The sequence below is a fragment of the Peromyscus eremicus genome, chromosome 9, assembly GCF_949786415.1.
Source record: "Peromyscus eremicus chromosome 9, PerEre_H2_v1, whole genome shotgun sequence".
In the NCBI taxonomy this organism is placed as follows: Eukaryota; Metazoa; Chordata; class Mammalia; order Rodentia; family Cricetidae; genus Peromyscus; species Peromyscus eremicus.
Window position 1 is genome coordinate 57,825,102 of NC_081425.1, and position 20,329 is coordinate 57,845,430.

A 20,329-nucleotide genomic window follows, 5' to 3' on the forward strand; every position below is an offset into this window, starting at 1 on the left:
TTTAAAAATCAAATATCCTAGCCCAATACAGTGCAAAGCTATCCTAACGTGATACTTATGTGCAGAGAAATAATGGCAGGAAAATATCAAAGGTCTCTGTTTCCCATCATGGAACTGTTTCTGTAAGAGCAGAAAACTGTAGGTGCAGGAAACACACCACAGTCCATGACATGCAGTCTTGAAACTGAGTTTAAGGCAGCATTGGTTGACACTGTGAAACATGGCATGTACAATGCAAAGCATACATGTCGTACGTTCAAAACCACAGACATGGCCAAGTCACACAATGCCACACAGCCAAGCTGTGCCAGAAACACTTCAGATCACTCCTCCTTTTATTTTCATTCACTGTTGCTCAAGTTTTCACACCCCCCACATTCAGTTACGTGAGCCCCTTATGGGGTCATGACCCTCAGTTTAAGAAGCTATGGACTATTGAGACTGTGCTCTATGGACTGTGCAGGCTCAGTCCATGTGGCTGGGTCCATGTCTCTTCTCCCATCATCCGTTTTTCCACCCACTGGGACATGGGGCGCTGATAAAGACTTCCTATGTTTTGGTCATAGGTGGTAGGTATATCAGGGTTCTTCAGAGGATCATAACCAATAGAATGAATACATATGTATCAAAAACGGGACTTCTTAGATTGACATACACAATGTGGGCTGTGTAGTCCAGTCATGGCTATCAGCATGCCAAAAGAGGCTGAGAATCTGGTAGCTACCTAGTCTATAAAAATGGCTGTCTCAGCAATGTTCATCCAGTTCCCAGCCTGGCGGCCAGTTTGCAAGTCTCACTTGACTTTTACAGTTACAACTCAATGTGATAGGCTCCCCAGGAAGGGAAGCCTGTGGACCTTTAGAAGAAATAGTTACGACAGGACCAAAAACCCCAGCGTCCAAAGAGGGTTGGGTGATAAGGATGGGAGTCAGGCAGCTGTAAGGGAAGTTCTAGGGATAAAGTCTTCAAGGACGAAGTCCTGGGTGAGGCATCACAGAAGGGAAATGATTTAAAAGGAGTCTTAGTGACTTCATGTGAGTTCTCAACACAGCCATTATGACATCGATAGCCTGGCTAGCCTAAGGCATCTGAACAGCCAGTGGGCACTATTCACTCCGCCCAGCCTCCTAACCTCCAGCACACAGCACAGCAGGAACCATGATCCTGCCCTCCATTCTGCTACTTGTTGCCCACACCCTGGGAGCAAATGTTGGTACGTGGACTCCTCTCCCTCTGGCCAGAGCTGCTGACCCAAGCAGGGCCAGCCAGGACACCTCTCCTCGCCTCCCTTCGTCCTATTGATATGTGGTGAGCATTGAGGACAAAGGAGACAGTGGACATGACCCAGGAGTTAGCCAGTGGGCCACCAGGAGGCCACCTCCAAGAGTACAGACCCCCCCACCCACCCATCCCTCTTAGTGGCTACCTGTCTAATCTTGGAGTTTTGGCTTGGAAAATTAAAATTCTACCTCACCAAAACCAAGGAATAAGGAGGTGCCCAGAGCTTGGGCTGGGAAGTAGAAGTGACTTAATTTTTTTCCCGTTTCTATGATAAAATACTCTGATGAAAGCAACTTAAGGGAGAAAGGGTGTATTCTGGTTCACAGTTCAAGCTTATAGTCCACCATGAGTGGGAACTGAGGTGACGGGAGCTTGGAGCGGTTGGTCATACCAACACCTATGATGAGAAATCCAAGAGTGACGGATGCATGCTGCTACCTAACCCCATTCTCCTCTTATACAGTCCAGGTTTATTGTACAACTTCAGGGGTGGGGGAAATTAGCCCAAAGCCACTCCACAGGGACACAGCTTTGACTCGGACTAGTCTGAGCTATACCCAGACTTCCTTCCAGTACTCTTCACACTGCCTCTGAGCAGAGCAAACCTGCCTGCCCAGCCTTCAGTGTGGCCTGGGGACACTCCATGGAGGAGGGCACGGGACACCATAGGCAGAACTGGTCCCTCTGGAGTCCAAGTCACTCAGATGACTCCTCCCTGTGGGGGCCGCTGACATTGCCTTCAGGTTTTGTGTTCTGGCTGCTTCCACGTTGGCATTGTGGGGGTGTTCTCAGGACCAAGGATGTAGAGAGTGGAATTTTCTGCCAGTTCCATGGGGGCTTCGGTGCAAAATGGATCTGAGAAGTCCCGAACCAACTGTGGCTTGAGTTGCTCTGTGCCAAGCACTTTGAGGGGTCCTTCAAACACCATCATCACGTTGGATCTGTAGGCTAGCCTGGTGGGGTGGAGTCTCATGCCCATCTTAGGGATGAGAAGAGAGATGAGCCAGGCTAAGTAGTGTTCCCTTGAGTCATTGGATAAGGAGATCACAAACCAACCTCTGCTGTCTGTCCAAAACCTAGGCCCTAGCCAGTTCTGTAGCTGCATCAGAGAGAGGGGCCTGGAGCAGACACTTGCCAGTCAGTCATGCCTCTCTCTGGGGTTATCTCGATGTATTGGCTCCCTCAGGTGGGCCCACACTTCTAACAAGATAAATCACATAAAGTTCAAATATGATTTGTTGACTTTATTACATTTTAATTTAGTGTGTATGTGTGGGGGTGTGCCTCATAGCACACATGCGGAGGTTAGAGAGCAGCTGTGGGAATCAGCCGCCTCCTTATACCATTTAGTTCCCCTGGGGTGGAACTCAGACCGTAAGGCTTGGCAACAACGGCTTTACCCACCGAGCCATCTCACTGACCCCTCAAATCTGATTCTTATCCTGATCTTTTCATTCAAGTTTATATCACAGGTACCTCCCCCACATCACTAGAAACTCCCCATGAGCCTCATTTACACAGCTGAGAAATAGTTCAGGGCACAGATACCGTGACACCAGCTTGTCTTCTGTCTGTTGCTGTTATGTACCCCCCGGAGGGGACGTCTTCCAATACCCAGATTTTCCCCTTAAGACAGTTCTAGCACAGAATCCTTCTGCCAGAGGATTGAGTCTCCGGGTCATTGAGTGCCTCTCTGACAGGTGGTATGGCCCCATCCTCAAGACACAGCATCACCAAGACATGCATGCTGCTTTCTCCACTTGGAGCTGGCATTCTGGGGTCAGTGGCAGACAGAAGCGCTCCATAATGATGATGTCCACTGTAACGCAATGGAGACACCTAAGGCAGCATAGACAACATGGAATGGCCAGGGCACAGGGTCATGTTGGAGGAAGCGTCACTGAAGAAGTGATTCTTGTGGGGGAAGCCTAAACACAGATAGCAAGCAGGCCACCAAGGAGGGAACATTCCGGGCACAGAGTACTGAGGAGCAGATGGCCTGGCTTTAGATTTTGGTCAGGCCACTGACTAGGCTGTGTGCTCTTAGACAATTTACTTAACCTTTGTCTGAGGCAGCACTGCCTCAGTGTGATCGTGAAAACGAATGTGAGTTCGTCTTTTCTACAGCGTCTCTAATAGTGTCAGATCCAAGGTGAGCACCGTGAGTGTGTTTGGTGAACAAAGAGGATGTCAAGGTCAAAAGCCCGGAAGAAGACATTTATATGTTACAGACAGCTTAAGGCTCTTGACATACACTGCCAACTCTCCGCTTTCTTTCGCAGCCCAGCAGCTGCAGCCTCTGCTGCCAGCTGCCGAGCGGCACAACTGTCCTATATGGACCAGATGACAATACTAAAGGCTTCTAGTTGCTTCTGGCACTTTTCATGACTCCTTGGGGGTCTTGTGCACCTCTTCCTTACCCAGGGCTTCTGTCACATCAGCACAGGTTAGATGGTTTAAGTCACACCAATTTCTTCTCAGTGGTCTGCAGGGTAGAAGTACAATGTGGGGATCCCAGGGTGAAGGCAAGGGTGGATAGGACCATGCCCTGGGTGAGCACTGGGGGAGAATGGCCACTGTCCGTGTTCTGATGTTGAGTGGCTGGTCTGGATCTTTGCTTCCTTCCTCAGAGTCAGTATCTCTCTTTGCCTTGACTCTCCCTTCTCTCTCTCTCTCTCTCTCTCTCTCTCTCTCTCTCTCTCTCTCTCTCTCTCTCTCTCTCTCTTTCTGTGTGTGTGTGTGTGTGTGTGTGTGTGTGTGTGTGTGTGTGTGTGTGTTTGCCTGTTTGGGGCAGTGCACATACGTATGCACGTGTATGTAAAGGTCAAAGGACAAACTCAATGTTCCTCGGGTACTGTCCACCTTGTCTTTCGTGACAGGGTGCCATCATTGGCCTAGAATTCACCGAGTAGGTGGGGCTGGCTGAACCCCCAGGGTTGTGCCTGTCTTTGACTCCCCAGCACTGATGCTCAGCCACACTACCACACCGGGATTTTTTCACATGGCTTCTGGGGACTCCAACTCAGGACCTTGTGCTTGATTGGTGAGAGCTTTGCCAACCGAGCCACCTCCCCACCCCCGCCTCTGTTTTCTTCGGGGCCTTTATGACGACAAGGCCACGCCACCAGCCATTTGATGATCAGCGGATTCATTCCATCCCACAGGTTGCTTTCTAAGGGGAGAGATTTGCCAGTCCTGCGACACAGTTCCTAGACCTGGTGTGTGCCTCTGGTGGTCCCGCTCTGCCCACCACATAGGAGTTGGCTTCTGAAAGAATTTTCTTCCAGGTTCGCTGGTTAGAAACAGGCTTGGTAAAGCTGCCATCCTGAGGGCCCAGGCAGGGTGTAGACAACCAACACCTTCACCCCACAGCCAGAGCCGTAGGCTCCTTCCTGTCACAACGGGGAAGCCTTGGTGTCCTGGCCTCAGAGCACCCCCAGGGATTTCTCTCCCCAAGCTAGACCCAGCCTGGCCTGCCAGAGGTTGACTGACAGGCTGTTTTTCCCTTTGGTTTCGCATTCCTGCAGAATGTGGCGTGAGACCCCTGTATGACAGCAGAACTCGACACTCCAGGATCATAGGAGGGCAGGAGGCTGAGGTGGGTGAGTTTCCGTGGCAGGTGAGCATTCGAGAAATGAGACAACATTTATGTGGTGGCTCCATTATCAGCGAGTGGTGGATCCTCACCGTGGCTCACTGCTTTTATTCTGAGATTTCGTAAGTATTGAGGGCTCAACTTATCGGGGCGGGGGGGGGGTGGTGGTGGCGGGTCCTCAGCCACACACAGGCTGTGAGAGGGATCCTAGTGCAATTGCCCCCTAGACAGACAAAAATGACTCCCCTCCTCCCCTCCAGTCTGGAGACTGATGCAACTGACTGGAGACAGCGCCTGAGGTCGGTCACCCCCTGTCCCTCTTAGGAACACCTGCAGATGACAGGGCCAGGGGGCTTGGCCCCATACCTCTCCTAAGACATTCAAGTGCTCCTAGGGGGAAGTTCTAACTCTTCACATCCAGCTTTCCTGGCTGTCTGTTGTCCTGCTTCTTGGTTCTTACAGAGATTGATTTGTCCTAGGCCATCAGTGGGCACCTAGAATTGACTGACAATTACCCACGCTCCAAGGTCTTTGCTAGGACTTTTCTTATATACTAATTTATTTGACTCCACAATGACCTTTGGAAGGAGGTAAAAGAAATCATTATTTTGTAGATAGGGAAACCGAGGTCTGATGATTGTATAACTTGCCCAAGTGTATACCCAGTAGACAAAGACAGGAAAGAAATTCTGGAGTTTGCCTTCGCCTCCTTTAGAAAGTTCAGGAAACTACAGGAAGAGAGGGCATAGCCTGTAATCCCAGCTGCTGGAAACCCAAGGCAAAAGGAACGCTCATTTGAGGCCAGCTGGGGCAACTAACTGAGGCCTTGTCTCAAAAAAAAAAAAAAAAAAAGATATAGAATGGAATGTAACATGGCTTAGTGGTAGAGTGTTTGCCAAACATGGTTGATGTCATGGGTTCTGTCTCCAGACCTACCCAAACCAAGAATGCTGTAGCTCCTCCTCTTGCAGGAGACTTGGAGACCGGTTAAGATAGTTAAGAAGCCCCTGGCCATCTTTCCTGACTGTTGCTTTGTCTTGGAAGCTCTTTCTGTGTGTCCAGTGGAAACTCCAAACGAAACCCTGGCCCTCATTTCTAAATGGTTGGGGAATCTAACGACACAAGCAGGGACTGCTGCTGTGTGTAGCACCACCTTGCCTCTGACAGCTGGTTTTCTCTATGCCAATCGGTCCTTTGTGGGTGTCTTAGTTAGGGTTACTATTGCCGTGATGAAACACCACAACCAAAAGCAACTTGGGGAGGAAAGGGTTTATTTGGCTTACACTTCCACATCATAGTCCATCACTGATGGAAGTCAGGACAGGATCTCAAACAAGACAGGAAACTGGAGGCAGGAGCTGATACAGAGGCCATGACTTGCTCTCAATGGCTTGCTCAGCCTGCTTTCTTATAGAACCTAGGATCACCAGCCCATAGTGGACTTGTCCCTCCTCTATCAACAATTAAGAAAATGCCCTACAGGCTTGCCTACAACCTGATCTTACGGAGGCATTTTCTTAATTGCGGCTCCTGCCTCTGGATGACTTCCACTTGTGTCTAGTTGACATAAAACAAGCCGTTGAGCCGGGCGGTGGTGGCGCACGCCTTTAATCCCAGCACTCGGGAGGCAGAGGCAGGCGGATCTCTGTGAGTTCAAGGCCAGCCTGGTCTCCAAAGCGAATTCCAGGAAAGGCGCAAAGCTACACAGAGAAACCCTGTCTTGAAAAACAAAACAAAAACAAAAACAAAAAAACAAAAAAACAAAAAAAAAACCAAGCCGTTGAAGGGCGGGGGTCTTCAGAGAGCCCAGAACTGAACTCTGTTCGGCTCTGTTCAACACTAGTATCTCGTTCAGGTCTGGAAACCCCAAGGTCACAAGTCTACTCCCTCCGTTAGTATCTGAACATGCCATGTAACCCACAGGTTCGTGTGTTCAAACACTTGGTCTCCAGGTTGTAGTGCTGTATTGGGAGGTTGTGGAACCTTTAGGAGGTTGGACCTAAATAGAAGAATTAGGTCACTGAGTGAGGGATCTTGATAACCCAGCCCACTTCCAGTCACAGTCTCCATCTGCTCCCATTTCATACAAATATGGGCATGTAGCCTACTCTCCCACACCACGCCTTCTCTGCCATAATGAACTATATCTTAAACTAGGCCCGAATAAGCTTCTCTTCACACAGTGTCTTGTCAAATATTTGATCATAACAGGGAAAGGAGATACTATGTTCTTTCGATACTCTTCAAATCTGTAAACCCTCTGAGCAACTGCCCCAGTAGGACAAGTCCTAAAAGGCCTCTAGAACTATGGTGGGTTTAGAGTTTTAGACCCATTGACCTCTTCTGTTCACTCCAGCTTCCGTTCTTCTTCCTTCCTTCCCTCTGGTTCTGTGCCACCAGCCCCGAAGGACTGACAGTCATAGTGGGAACCAATGACTTAACTACCTCACCCAAGGAACTACAGGTCAGCAGCATAATTCGCCACAAAAACTTTCAAAGATACAACATGGACAATGATATTGCCTTGTTGCTGCTGGCCACGCCCATCAAATTCAATGATCTGACAGTGCCCATCTGCCTGCCTTTCCAACCCATCCCTTCCAGCTGGCATGACTGTTGGGTGGCAGGATGGGGCATAACCAACTTAGGTACGTGACTGCCCAGGGCCTCATGGGAACTACGGGATCCGGGGGAGCAGTGAGGAAGGACAAGGAAGAGTGAGAGGGTGGTGGGGTGGCTTTCAGTGGAGGAAATCTCCACACACTGGGCTCTTAGGAGCCCGGGCTCAGCCTCTTCTGGGTGCCAGAGAGATGTTGCGGCTGAGATGCCAACCTGAACCAATCCCTGGGTGTGGTCAGCTGGCACAGAGTGCTCTTGTCTGTGTGCTTAGTGGAATTTCAACCACCATAGCTGTCCAAAGGCCCTACTGTTCTATTTTTAGTTCTCACATGGTAATGACTCCTACCTTGTTCCTACAGGCTTCCATGATGCCCAACTCAAGGCTGGGCTTCTAATGCTCTGAAGTGTTGCTTAGCCACTCTCAGAAGTTAATGTTACCATTTAATGACATGTTAGGCTGTTACTTAGTCAAAATAGGAAACATATATAGAGCAGGAATGTGTGAGTAAATTCCCACTTGACTGTCCTTCTAAGAAAACCCCCAAAAGAATCAACAGGTAGGAGAGAGATAGGAACCACCCAGCCTAAAGCCGAAGCAAGCCTCGGGCCCACGACGATGTCTTGTGTGAACTGAGCCTGGAACTTGACTTCTCTCGGCAGCTTAGCAGAGGAAGACAGGTAGAGCATGACTGCTGGCTCCAGATGAGACTTAGAAGTGGGGAAAGAGGCAGATGGGGATCTACAAGGTTAAAGCACCCTGTGAGGGAATAACTATGAATTTCTGTGATGAGAGTTGAGACATTCAGGCAAATTCCTGCTACTGGAGGCCAAGACACTGGTTCTTGTCATCCCTTTTGTACTAATTATTTTGTGTAGGACCAAAATATCTCCCAGAAACATGTGAGAAGAAAGGGTTATTTTGGCTCAAGATTTCAGGGATCTTGGTCCATTGTTTGGAGAAGGCCGGGCATAGCGGCTCTGAGCCCAGGGGTGGTAGCATGGGGCAGAGGCTGCTCACACTGCAGTAGGCCAGGGAGCAGAGAACAGGACAGAACGGGGAAGCAAGAATCATCTTCAAAGGCCTGCTCCTAGAGACCTACTTCCAGCAGCTAGGCCCCGCCCCAGAAAGGTTCCACAGCCTCCAAAATTAGCCCCGCCGGGCGTTGGTGGCGCACGCCTTTAATCCCAGCACTCGGGAGGCAGAGCCAGGCAGATCTCTGTGAGTTCGAGGCCAGCCTGGGCTACCAAGTGAGTTCCAGGAAAAGGCGCAAAGCTACACAGAGAAACCCTGTCTCGAAAAACCAAAAAAAAAAAAAGACAAAATTAGCCCCATCTGTGGAGAAACAAGTGTTCAGAACATGGGTCTGCTCTTAGAGGCATTTCAGATTTAAACTGTGAACCTCCTAAAGATCCGGCCAGGAGCTGGAGAAATGGCTCAGTGTACCTACTGAGTTACATACTGCTCTTGCAGGAGGTCTGAGTTCTGTTCCTAGCACCTGTGTTGAGAGGTTCACAACTGCCTGTAACTCCAGCTCCAGAGGATCTGATGCCCTCTTCTGGCCTCTGTGGGCACTCACTTGTGTGCTTATGCACATACAGATACATACGTGTACACACACACACACACACACACACACACACACACACACGTATATATTTAAAGTTTAAATCTTCTCAAAAGACAATCTAGCACATCTAATAATAATTTTTTCACTGTGGTACAAATGTGTTTTCAATGGCCCTGTAGCAGGGATGGGAGCTAGGAGTGGAGTGTTGTGTTCACATAGTAAACAATAGTGATAGGAGTGGCAGGAAAAGGCTCACAAATATGTTTCCTGGGGATGTCAAATCCTGGAGCTTGGTGGAATTGGTCCGGAAGAGAACTAAGGTTCTAAATGAGAGGAACATTTGCAGGAGGCGGGGTTGACTAGAAAAGCTTCAGTGATGATAGATAAAGTTCAAGTATGGGTTATCTGAAGGCTGTGGGTACTGAGTCTATAAGGAACATGAAGGAGAGGGTTTTGGGCTGGCACAGGAGGGTACAAGGCTGTCTCCAGGCCAGATCAGCTTCATTGTCTGCATAGAGACTGCCCTGCCCCCACCTGGTGGCCTGTCCAATGTGTTTTCCCTCTATGCCAGTCAACAAATCATCTGCAAAAACCGACCTGATGAAGGCACCGATGCGCATTATAGACTGGAAGGAATGCACAAAGATATTTACGAAGCTGACCACCAACATGCTGTGTGCTGCATATGACAATGAGAGCTATGATGCCTGCCAGGTAACGAGGGCAGCAGCCCCTCCCTTAACCTGGAGCCCGCCCGTAGGTGTTTCCCTTGCAAGAGTGTCTCCCCTCCCCTGGGAATAGATTCAGATTCTAGAGCCCGGAAAGGGCTCAGTAAAGCAAGCTTGAGGACCCTAGTTTGGTCCCCCAAACCCATGTTTAAAAAAAAAAAAAAAACAAGCCAGGCATAGGGGCATACACTTGTATTCTCAGCACAGAGAAGGTAAGAGACTCCCTGGGACTCTGAGGCCAGCCGGCCTAACAGGCAAGTTCAGGCTAGTGAGAGAACTATCTCAAAACAAACAAAAAAAAAATTGTTAGTGGACACAACGTCTGAGAAACTGGAGGTGAAGTTGTTCTCTGGCCTCTGCGCACATCTGAACCTATGTGTACACTCAGGAGCATTTATATGCATGCACATGTGTACACATACACACACACACACACACACACACACACACACACACACACAGTCTGAAAAGCACATAGGCATGAGGGCCTTGAGCCATGGAACCAAGGCAGGAATTCTGAGTCTTTGGGTAAAGGCTGCACCCACAGTATCCCTGGCACTGTTGGGGTCCCCCTGGAGGGTCAGCATGCAACAAGTCCACAGACGATTTCAGGTCTTCAGGTCACTAAAGCCCACAGGAGTCCACCAGTTTTCCACCTGTCTCTGGCTCTCTGGCACTGGGATTACAAACTTTTGTCACCATGCCTAGCCTTTTTAATGTGGGGTGTAACATACAAGGCCAGTAGTGTGCAGGATCAGAGAGAGAGGGCTTGAGGAGAAAAACTCCTGAGAGGGTACAGAGGGCAGGCTGTGGGTGAGAGATTTGTCCCGACTGCGGGCCAGGTGGGACACAAGAAAACTTACAGCTACAAATGGCGCCCTCTACTACATTTGACGCCCAATGTGGGACTCAAACCCACGACCCTGAGATTAAGAGTCTCATGCTCTACCAACTGAGCTGGCCTTGTTTGTTGCACCCCATGACTCCATAAACCACTCGTCAGCGGCACATTTCTCCCATAGGGCCAGGATGGGGTGGTCACCTTGGTCAGTGGTGACCAAATTTATTTGACACATTTATTTGAATAGACCAGGTCAATGGATCTCTTCCCATGAATGAGCTGTACGTGGCCTCAATGGACAGTTAAAAATGGACTTACTATGGAGCTGTGTTCTCTGTCCACAGGGTGACAGTGGGGGACCACTTGTCTGCAACACGGAGCCTGGAAAGAAGTGGTATCAGGTGGGCATCATCAGCTGGGGCAAGAGCTGTGGAGAAAAAGGCATTCCAGGAATATACACCGTGTTGTCAAACTATACCCTGTGGATTGAGAAAATAGCCCAGATAGAGGGGAAGCCCCTGGATGTTAAGCATTTGAGGGACTCTGGCAAGAAGAAAACCCGAGGACGCAGCCATTCCTCCAAATGCCAAGTACTGGGCTACCCCAAAAGCTGGTTCCTGTCCTGCCTTCTGACCTGGGTGCTACTCAGAGCCTTGTCCAACTGGGAATAATAAAGTGATGCCGTCTCAAACCCCCAGCATGTATGTGAGAATATGCTTTGGGGCCTGGCTACAAATCTGAGCCAACGTCATGGAGCTTGGGGTGAGGGCAGAAAGAGGAGGACCCCAAAGACAGGCTGGAGCCCTGGTTCAGGGACTGAACGTAGACACAGCCAAATGGGATGTACTGGGGACAGCTCACTCTGGAGAACCTGGTTGTCACCCGTGTTCACCTGTCAGGTTCAAGGCAGGTTCTGGTGGGAGGGGCCTTCTCTAGCTAGTGACTCCTTTCGTCCCTCCTACCTGAAGTCCCTTCCTACCCATCACCTTCAGAGGCTGGAGAAATGGTTCAGTGGTTAAGAGTGCCTGCTGCTTTTGCAGAGGACCCAGGTCCAGTTCCCGGTATTCACGTGGCTGCTCATCACCACCCGTAACCCCAGTTCCAGGGGATCAAATCCCCTCTTCTCACCTCTCTATGCTCCTGCACACTGATGTGTGCCATCCATACCCTCAGGCACACACACACAGACTTTTTTAAACGTCCAACTAAAGGGGATGTAGAAATGGCTCTAGAATAGAAATCACTTGATCTGTTTGTTTGTGAGATGGGAAAATTAGTCACAAAGACTCGACTGAATTCACACGGCTTTTATATCTTGCTGTTGGTTTTAATCCCAATCCGCTGTTTATCTGGTTAAGAAACGGGTCTGGGATTGGGAAGACACTCATCTAAATGAGTGGAGACAAGTTGGGGCGTGTGACAGTCACTGGGCTTCCCACAGGCTTGTCAGTCCTTGGAGGAGACCCTCCTGCCCCTCGGTGGGGATATGCTGGTAGCCAGCCCAGCCATAGACAGACAGTCCTCACTTTAGCACTTTGCTGGTGCATCAGCAGAAATAACCCTGTACTGCGGGGACCTTTGCACCTGTGTGCCTCTCTGCCTGCAGAGGACTCCAGAGCACCTTGGGGTTTCTACCCTCCTGGCCACTGACCCCAGGGACATACTCTGGACTGGCAGATCTCAGGTTCTCCGAAGAGTGAACAGGCAAGTGGGGAAAGAAGGTGGCATGTGCAGAAAGATAGCATGTGCCTGATTGGGGGTGGGGCAAATCAATCATCCCGTGATGGTCCTTATAGAAAAGTCCTACCCTCCCTCCAGTTCCTCACAACCTGACTGTGTTTGGGGATGGGGGCTGTAAGGGTTAATATGGCTTGTCAACTTGACAGTGCTCAGGTAACCCAGGAGACAGGCCTCTGAGCAGGCCTGTGGGGGAGTTTTCACAGCATGCCAGCTGAGGTGGGAAGACCCACCCTGAATGTGGGTGGTAGGAATCCCAGTGCTGGAGTCCCGTCTCAGTGAAAAGGAGAGTGAGCTGAGTACCGCATCCATGGCTATCTGTCTCCTCACTGCGGGTGCCACGTGACCAGCTGCCTCCGGCCCCTCCTGCCACCATGCCTGTCCTGCCGTGACGACTGTGCCCTTAAACTCGGAGCCGGAATAAACCCAACGTCGCTTTCTGTCAGATATTCTGTACTAGCACAGGGGTCTTTAAAAATGTCCTTAAGGTGAAATGAGGTCACGAAGGAGACTGGGTCCAGGGTAGCTCATGTCCGTACAGAGGAAATCTGGACACAGACAGGGCCAGGGGGACGACTGTGAAAGCTCAGACTCCCAGAAGTGAATTTCCAGTTGAAGCCCCAATGTGAGAGTTTGGGGTACATTATGACCCTCCCCAGTGTCACCCCTCAGCCCTGGCTGCCCAGCTGACTAAGGCAGCAAAGGGACAATCCTGAGAACTGATGATTCTCTAGACTGTAGGCTCACAGCACTGTTCCCTCCGCCCACACTGCACTGTCACCATCCCAAAAACATGTCCGTGTGACGGTCTCCTGACCTCTCGGGTGCCCATGAAGGAAAGCATGGGACAGCTGCTCTGGGTGAAGCCAGAAAGACACCCCAGAGCGTCTGCTCAGGAGCTGATCTTTTAGTCTTTTATTTTACTGAGTCCTCAAGTCCCAAAACATGAAATGCACAAGTCCAGCTCCTAACCTGCCATACAATGGCAGAGGAGATCAAGTGTGACTTTGTGTTTGTATGTATATACATAAATATGCACACACATATATATGTACATGTATATATGGTATAGAATATTAATGATGGTAGCCTTCTAGTGTTTGCCATGAATTATTATTGAGCTTCTGTTTTAGTAAGGCAGGAACAGAGTTATACACAGAAAAACTGCCTACAAGATGGCAAAGGCTACCTGCAGTTAACCAAACAGTAAGTGTCTAGAGACAGCATATGTGATGGTCTTGAGTCAGTCATCAAACCTGGATGAAGCAGGGAGCAGAATATCTGCCCTCCATACTTCCGGGGGAACAGACACAGCACAAAAATGTCACTGCCTATGACAGGTAGAAACAGAGCAGGAGAGGGGGGAAGGCTTGGCCTGGGGAGAGCAGCTCCTTGGTAGGTTCTTAGGGAGAGCTCACAAAGAGAGGGGAGCTTGGGGAAAGTTAAGGGCAGTCTGTGTGAGGACACAGCCAAGAAGCTGCTGAGACTGGCCGGGTGGAGCTGTCATTCCCAAATGAGGCCACGAGATGGCAGAGTGGTTCAAGACAGGCTGTCTTCTCAGGCCTACTGGGGAAGAACTTTGGTTCCTCCCAAAGAAGAGAACTTGAACAGGCCTCTGAGTGACAGGACACCCAAGGGGTGACAGACAGAGCCCTGAAGGGAGAGAGGAGAGAGGAGGTCCTATGCTGTGCCTGGCAACTGCTGGGAGCATTGTAATAGCCTCCGCTCAACCCCATGAGTCAGCGCCAGCCCGGCTCTGCTGTGGCTGAACTGTGGCTCAGCTGGTGCCATCTTTAAAGCAGAAGTTCCTCTCTGCTATCAGAAGGATGCTGCCCCTGGAGGCAGAAGGCCCTGGGTTGATGAGACCAGGTCCAGCAAGCTCCCAGCTTTTTCACCTCTGGGTTGACCCAAAATGCCCTTGACCTCAAGCCTGTGTCCATTTGGAACGTATCTCAGATCAGTAAAGGAAAGAAAGCTAGCATGCTACAGCCAGGAAAAAACAGGAGCATGGTGGCCAGAAGCTCGTTCTCAGCAAGTCTGTGAGCTGCAGACTCCTTTCCTGCAGGATAGAGGTGAGGGCAGCCTGGCCTCAGCCTTGTGGCAGTGAGATGGAGGATCTCAGGAAGCTCCAGGCACCCCAGATCTTCAAAGGCTCGTGTCTCTGAGAGGAACTCTCGGATCAGACTCACTGTAATGCCGGCGTGGAGTAGCGAACACAAGGCCTTAAAAGGCTGCAGCAGAAGCACCAAAGGAGGATCCAGGATCAGAGTACAAGGTCCTGCTGTTCCGCTCACCACCACTTGGTGGCAGTCACCAACTGTGGGTTTTAGGGGTTTTTTTGTTTGTTTTATATTTGTATTGTTCATGGTTTGGGGTTTCTTGGTTTTGTTTTTAGATGGGTGTTAACTGTGTTGCTTGCTTTGGCCTTGAATTTGGCTCCTTCAACCTTTGGAAGGCTGAACCACTATGTCCTAGCTAACTAGGACAATAATAAATAATAATAAGAAGAAAATAGCAATAATAAAATAATAATAAAAAATAATAAGAATAATAATGTCAAGGGTGTTCCAGGTCTTGGGACTTGTATTGGGAATCCTGATGTAGTTTCCAGGATTCCCCTAGCCAGACCCCTTTGTTCTTTGGGCGCAGCTATCCAACCCTGCTCCCCACTATGGAGTCAGGGTTTCCTGCAGTTTCCCACCTACCTGCCTTCCATCTCCCCACTTGCCCCATGAGAACACAGGGACCTTAACCTGACGAGGATATGGTACTGAGGTTTCTGCCACATACACTTCCCCCGTAACTGTTTTCATTCCATGTCTGTGTAGACCACACAGAGCACTTCAAAGAAGAGGGTGGGTATGCACATGTGCATATGTGCACGGACATGTATGAAGGGGGGGAAGGCAGGAGGGAGGGGTGTGGATTCAGCTGTCGTGTCTCCGTCATTCAGGCAATGTGTTATTAAATCCCAGTCATTCCTACTAAAGAATAACTTTTTCCGCTAAGGTCCCCACAGCCAGAACAGGCCCTGCCTTCTCCCGGGGCCACCTTAAAGGCCTTGCTCTCCTCACTGTGTGGTAGTGTCTTCTTATTTCAGAGCATGCGTCCAAGTTCCAGAGAGTGAGGGCTTGGAACACTGTCCTGGGAGGGCAGCGGAAGGATGTCCTTTACTAGCCATCTACGCTCAACAAGTTGTAAAGGCCATGCCTCATAGCTGCAGGTCAAGAGGTACAGGAAGCAGTTGGACACTCGGGCCTTCTCCCTGATCCCTTCCAGCTTGCTTGCCCTGGGAAACGGAAACCACCTTGGCTTTAAGAAGTGCTCACATGCTCCCTCTTTCCCTCTCTTTCTTGTGCTGTATTGAGTCGGACTGAGTGGTGAGTGTGTTTGTTTCTGTGTCAGGAAGCAGAAGACAGACAGATGGCTCGTAGTTTCTGTCTTGGGGTAACCCAGCAGCAGCCAAATTTTGCATCTGTGCATGCACTGCAGTCAGAGGTACGAACTGAAGGCCACTGTGTCCCGGAAGACCGAGGATAAGCGGTCCTAAGACTGTGTGCTGCAGTACCGTGTCCCGCAAAGGGACTTCCCCTTACAGGCAAGGCTGACACCTTAGTCCAGGGTATGAGCTACGAGGAACAGCAGGGTTGGGAGATGGAACAGTGTCTTCTTGTCTGCACTGACCTCCACTGGCCTGTGTTCTTGAGTATGAGGGAGAATCCTTCACCGTTCCATTTTGAGCTGGGACCTGCTGTCCTCACTATGACGCCCTGGCATGCCCTGTGCTAACCAACCATTTCTCAGAATAGGACCTTTGAGAAGTCTGGCTTTGGGTGCTCCTGCCCAAAGGGGTAGATGAATAACAGACCATCACCCTTTCAAATAACAGCTAGACAAGGCTACTAGGTACTGAGAAATGCTTCAAAAGATGTTGAGGTCCCTGAGGAGATAGCTGAATGCCCTGCCTACCTCCATGAGGCTTAATAGCCACACTTCAAGAGACAGCTCCTTACATCTTGCAGGAAAGGGCAGTAGGAGCCACTGGTCGTGAAGAAACTCTTGGTCTCCTTAGAGTGACACCAGGACTATTTGATATAAATTCTAACCGATGCCTGTAGGGTAGAACTCCTTGAGAGAGACATCCTGTCAATAAAAAAGTCAGAGATGTCAGGAGACTCTGTGGAGGACCTCCTTCTAGTCCCCCATGCACTGTGTGAAAAAGCCAAGCCTACATTTGAGTCGGGAGGCTTGGGCAACCCAAGCAGACAGACCAAAGACAGGGATTCCACCAGACAGACATGCTTTGGCCAAGACAGGGGGAAACATGCACCCAGTGAAGAAACCACGAGAAGTACGAGCAAATGTGCAATCAGAGGTTACTAGCTGCCTAGGTTTCTTGCTGGTGCTGTGATTAAGTACTCAGGGCAGAGAGGGCCCAGGGTTCCAGGTCCAGTTAATCACTGCAGGGAGTCACAGTGGCAGGAACGTGAGAGGTCAGGGGTCAGAGAACCGCAAATGCTTGTGTTCATGTCTCTCTTTGTCCTTTACGATGCCACTCACACGCAGGCAGAACTTTCCATTTCAATCAGCCCAACTCAGAACATCCCTTAGAGGCACACCCACAGGCCTCCATAATCCAGACAGTCCCTCATGGAGACTCCTTGCCCAGGTGAGTGCAGATTTTGTCAACTTCACAAGTAACACTAACCATTACCCAAGTACTTCAGGAACAAACAACTCAATAGCAAACAGACAACCTGATTTTTAAAGTGAGCAGAGTCTGAATATACATTTCTCACAAGAAGATAGAAAACCAGCCAATATGTATTTGAGAAAGCTCAGCACCACCAGTCACCAGGGAAAAATAGGTGAAGACCACATGCGCGAACACCTCCATCTACCCAGAATGATGCCCATTGGAGATAAGTGTTGATAAGGATGTGGAGATAAAGAAGTCACATGCACTGTTGATAGGAATGTGGACTAGTTTAGTGAATGTGGAAAAGAGGTTCCTCAAAATTAATAACTAGAAGCTGGGGTTGTAGCTCTGGGTAGGGTGCTATTTAGTATGCATGAGATCCTGGGTTTGGTCCACAGCACTGAAAAAAAAAAAAAAAAAAACCGGAAAAAAAAATCCAAAAACCAGAGCTACCATGTGGCCCAGAGATCCCCAGCATAGTGGCTGAGTTGCAGCTGGCATCAGAGAGCAAACCTTGTGTTCCCCTTACCAAGCTCTACAGAACACCTCCACCCCAGCTTCCCAGCAGAATCCTGGGCAGGTTTTGATGGTATGTTCAGGCCAACTCTGAAAGACACAGAGTGGAGTAGCTTTGCCGCAGTCTCTGGCAACCTGCGTGGTCCACACCGGCCTCACGGAAGCACAGTTTATCGGGGTTCGGCAGAACAGTGTGTAACCCTAGAACACAGAGAACAGAACCTGTGAGGAATGACTGACCCATCCGCCAGTCTCCCAGGAAGGCTTCTCTGGATCAGATGTGGGAAACCATCCTGCTCCACTCATAGCAGAGATGTAAAACCTAAGGCCGCTTCACCGTAGCACCTAGACTTCGCTCCTCAGCAACTGGCTGTCAGGCCTACAGGCTCCTTTTGCTCTGGTGGTGTCTCGTGTTTCCAGTCACCCGGAGCTGCTAGCTTTGGCTTATGCTTTTCTGTCTTCATCTAACTTCAACAGTGACCGGCTGTTCTAGGCCTTGGCCTGTCATGTGTGTGGTGACAAGAGCTGATGCAACGGTAGGAAAGAACCCGGAATATTGTGCTTAGAGTTTTGGGATGCAGAAGCACACATGTGTACGTACGTACGTGCATGCGTGTGTGCGTGCATGCGTGCGTGTGTGTGTGTGTGTGTGTGTGTGTGTGTGTGTGTGTGTGTGTGTGTGTGTAGGCCAGAGGGCAACCTCTGGAGATGTTCCTCGGGTGCTTCCCACCTTGTTTTTTGAGACAGGGTCTCCTCATTGGCCTGCAGCTTGAAATCAGGCCAGGCTGTCTGGCCAATAAGCCATTTCTGCCTCTTAGTTTTGAGATTACAAGCATATACTACCATGCCTGGCTTTTTACATGGATTCTAGGAACCGAACTTAGGTCCTCATATTTGCGGGGCAAGCATTTGATCTACTGAGCCATCTCCCCAGCCCACTGTGTTTGGAGTTTCAACTGTTAGTTTTCATTTTGAACTAATTATGACACCACAGAAAGCCGTAAGATAACATATAAGAGGTCTTCGGTATTGTTTCCCACAGCTTCCCTCACAATAGCGTCAGGGATAGATCCTGAAGGTGAAGCTAGTACAACATACGGACTCTCCAAGCTTTGCATTTGGAGAAGTGTGGTTTTATCCGCAAGCGCCATCTGTGGTCTCAATAAACCACAGGTTACTCAACCAGATACCTGTTAAAGGCCATCCAGGCTGCTTGTAGTTTGGGACTATTACAAATAAGGCCGTGAGTGCTCGCATACAGGTTTTCACATAAGCTAGAACTTTTCATTCCCTGGCATAGATATCTGAGATCTGATACTGGGCTGTGTGGCAGCTTCCTATTCTGATTTAGAAGACACTTTCCAAGCCATTCTCAGAGTGATTGCCTAGCCCTGGGTCTTAAGCTCCTGTTTAACTTCCGTGTATGTTAATGGTGCAGGACACTGCTCTCAAAGTCAATGGAGGCATTCCCAGGGCTGCAGGACTTGGGGATTCCTGCTGGGGCTGGGCCAGTCGAGCAGAGGGTGTTAGCATGGGATCCAATGGGCTTCATTTGCAAGAAGGATTCTTGGGAAATCTGAGTCTTTCCCAATTGCTGAAGCAGGCACCACCCCACCCCCCAACTTTACTTTGGTGCTTAGATGTGGCCTCATCGGAAGTGACCTTCTTGGGGCTTCATTGATGTTCAGAAGCCATTGTACCACATCTGGCATCTGTTCTGGTCATGGATCAGGAGTGTGGAGGACAGTGTCTGCACTAGGGACATCGGTCTTCCTTGGACTCGTTTCCTGAAGTGCAGGGGATGAGCTGGAGTCATAGAATGTTCTAGCTTCCCCTGCCGACAGAGCTCTTGGTCTTGTTTTTTTCCCACCAGCACCTTCCATGATTGATGTGCTCACTCAGGGCTTGCTTGGGACACCTTCCACAGGGTTGTAGGCGCCCCTGCACCAGCAGCAGCAGACCCCAGAACGCAATGCTCTCTCTCCCGAACATTCCCTCATGGAGAACTCAAAGTCTTTCCTAAACCCCAACACCCTGCCCTGCCTGGTCCCTCTCTGTCAGTCACAACCCCTCCAGACTCTCGGACCAGGGAAGTCAGGGAGGGGGATCACTTGCTGAACAACAAATTTTTTTTTAAAAAGGGGAAACCGAAGTCAGTGAGCAGGAGAAGAAATCCCCTGCCCTCCCCAGAGCACACAAAGGAGACGGTGGGAGAGGAAAGTCCCAGCCAGAGGAGCAGAGGGTCCCCTCATTGTTCTCCCCCAGGTTGTGATGACAATCCCAGGTCACAGCCCCCTTCCCTGCATCCCCACCCCCTCCACTTTCCCACCTTGGGCCCCTGAGAAAGATGCCTTGCGGCAGATGTCCCTGGGCTCAGAAGTGGTTCCCACAGGGGGAGGAAGTGTGGGCTCACAAAGAACTGGCCTTTCCCTGAGGAAGCAAGTGGCAGTGGGTGTGCAGGGACTGACTGCCCAAGGATGAGGGACAGGGGAGGCTGAGACCCAGGGGACAGCCCTGGAGAGGAGCCGGCTCTCCGGAGGGAAGCAGCCATTGTGAGTATTTGTTTACGAGGGACAGGGGGCCTGACCTTGCCGGTTGTCAACAGGCTGGAGGTTCCCTCCTCCACCACCACGGTCCTGGGTCCTGTATTGTTGTGGAGCTGGCCCATTCATAATTTTATTTGGGGGTGGTTGGGTTTTGGCTTCTAGCCCTGCCCCCAACTGGCTCACTTTCAACATTGTAACC

General features: G+C 50.1%; 1 protein-coding gene across 2 annotated transcripts; it reads left to right on the forward strand.

Moving 5' to 3' along the window:
• Window positions 1-1,075: 1,075 nt before the first annotated feature.
• Prss55 (serine protease 55) lies at window positions 1,076-11,329 on the forward strand. 2 transcript variants are annotated; one of them, XM_059273488.1, is made up of 5 exons: window positions 1,076-1,213; window positions 4,809-4,998; window positions 7,277-7,524; window positions 9,635-9,777; window positions 10,977-11,329. In XM_059273488.1, the coding sequence occupies exons 1-5, from the start codon at window positions 1,159-1,161 to the stop codon at window positions 11,301-11,303; spliced, it is 963 nt and encodes a 320-aa protein (XP_059129471.1). In that variant the 5' UTR covers window positions 1,076-1,158; the 3' UTR covers window positions 11,304-11,329. The 2 variants fall into 2 exon arrangements, with proteins under 2 accessions (XP_059129471.1, XP_059129472.1); XM_059273489.1 differs by lacking the exon at window positions 1,076-1,213 and adding an exon at window positions 4,482-4,568.
• Window positions 11,330-20,329: the final 9,000 nt, after the last annotated feature.

What these genes read in the sequence shown, in the direction of transcription:
- Prss55 (XM_059273488.1), top strand. Translation starts at nt 1,159, where the DNA reads ATGATCCTGCCCTCCATTCTGCTACTTGTTGCCCACACCCTGGGAGCA. An exon ending in TGCTTTTATTCTGAGATTTC is followed by an intron (nt 4,999 to 7,276) that starts GTAAGTATTGAG and finishes CTGTGCCACCAG; the next exon opens with CCCCGAAGGACTGACAGTCA. An exon ending in ATGGGGCATAACCAACTTAG is followed by an intron (nt 7,525 to 9,634) that starts GTACGTGACTGC and finishes CCTCTATGCCAG; the next exon opens with TCAACAAATCATCTGCAAAA.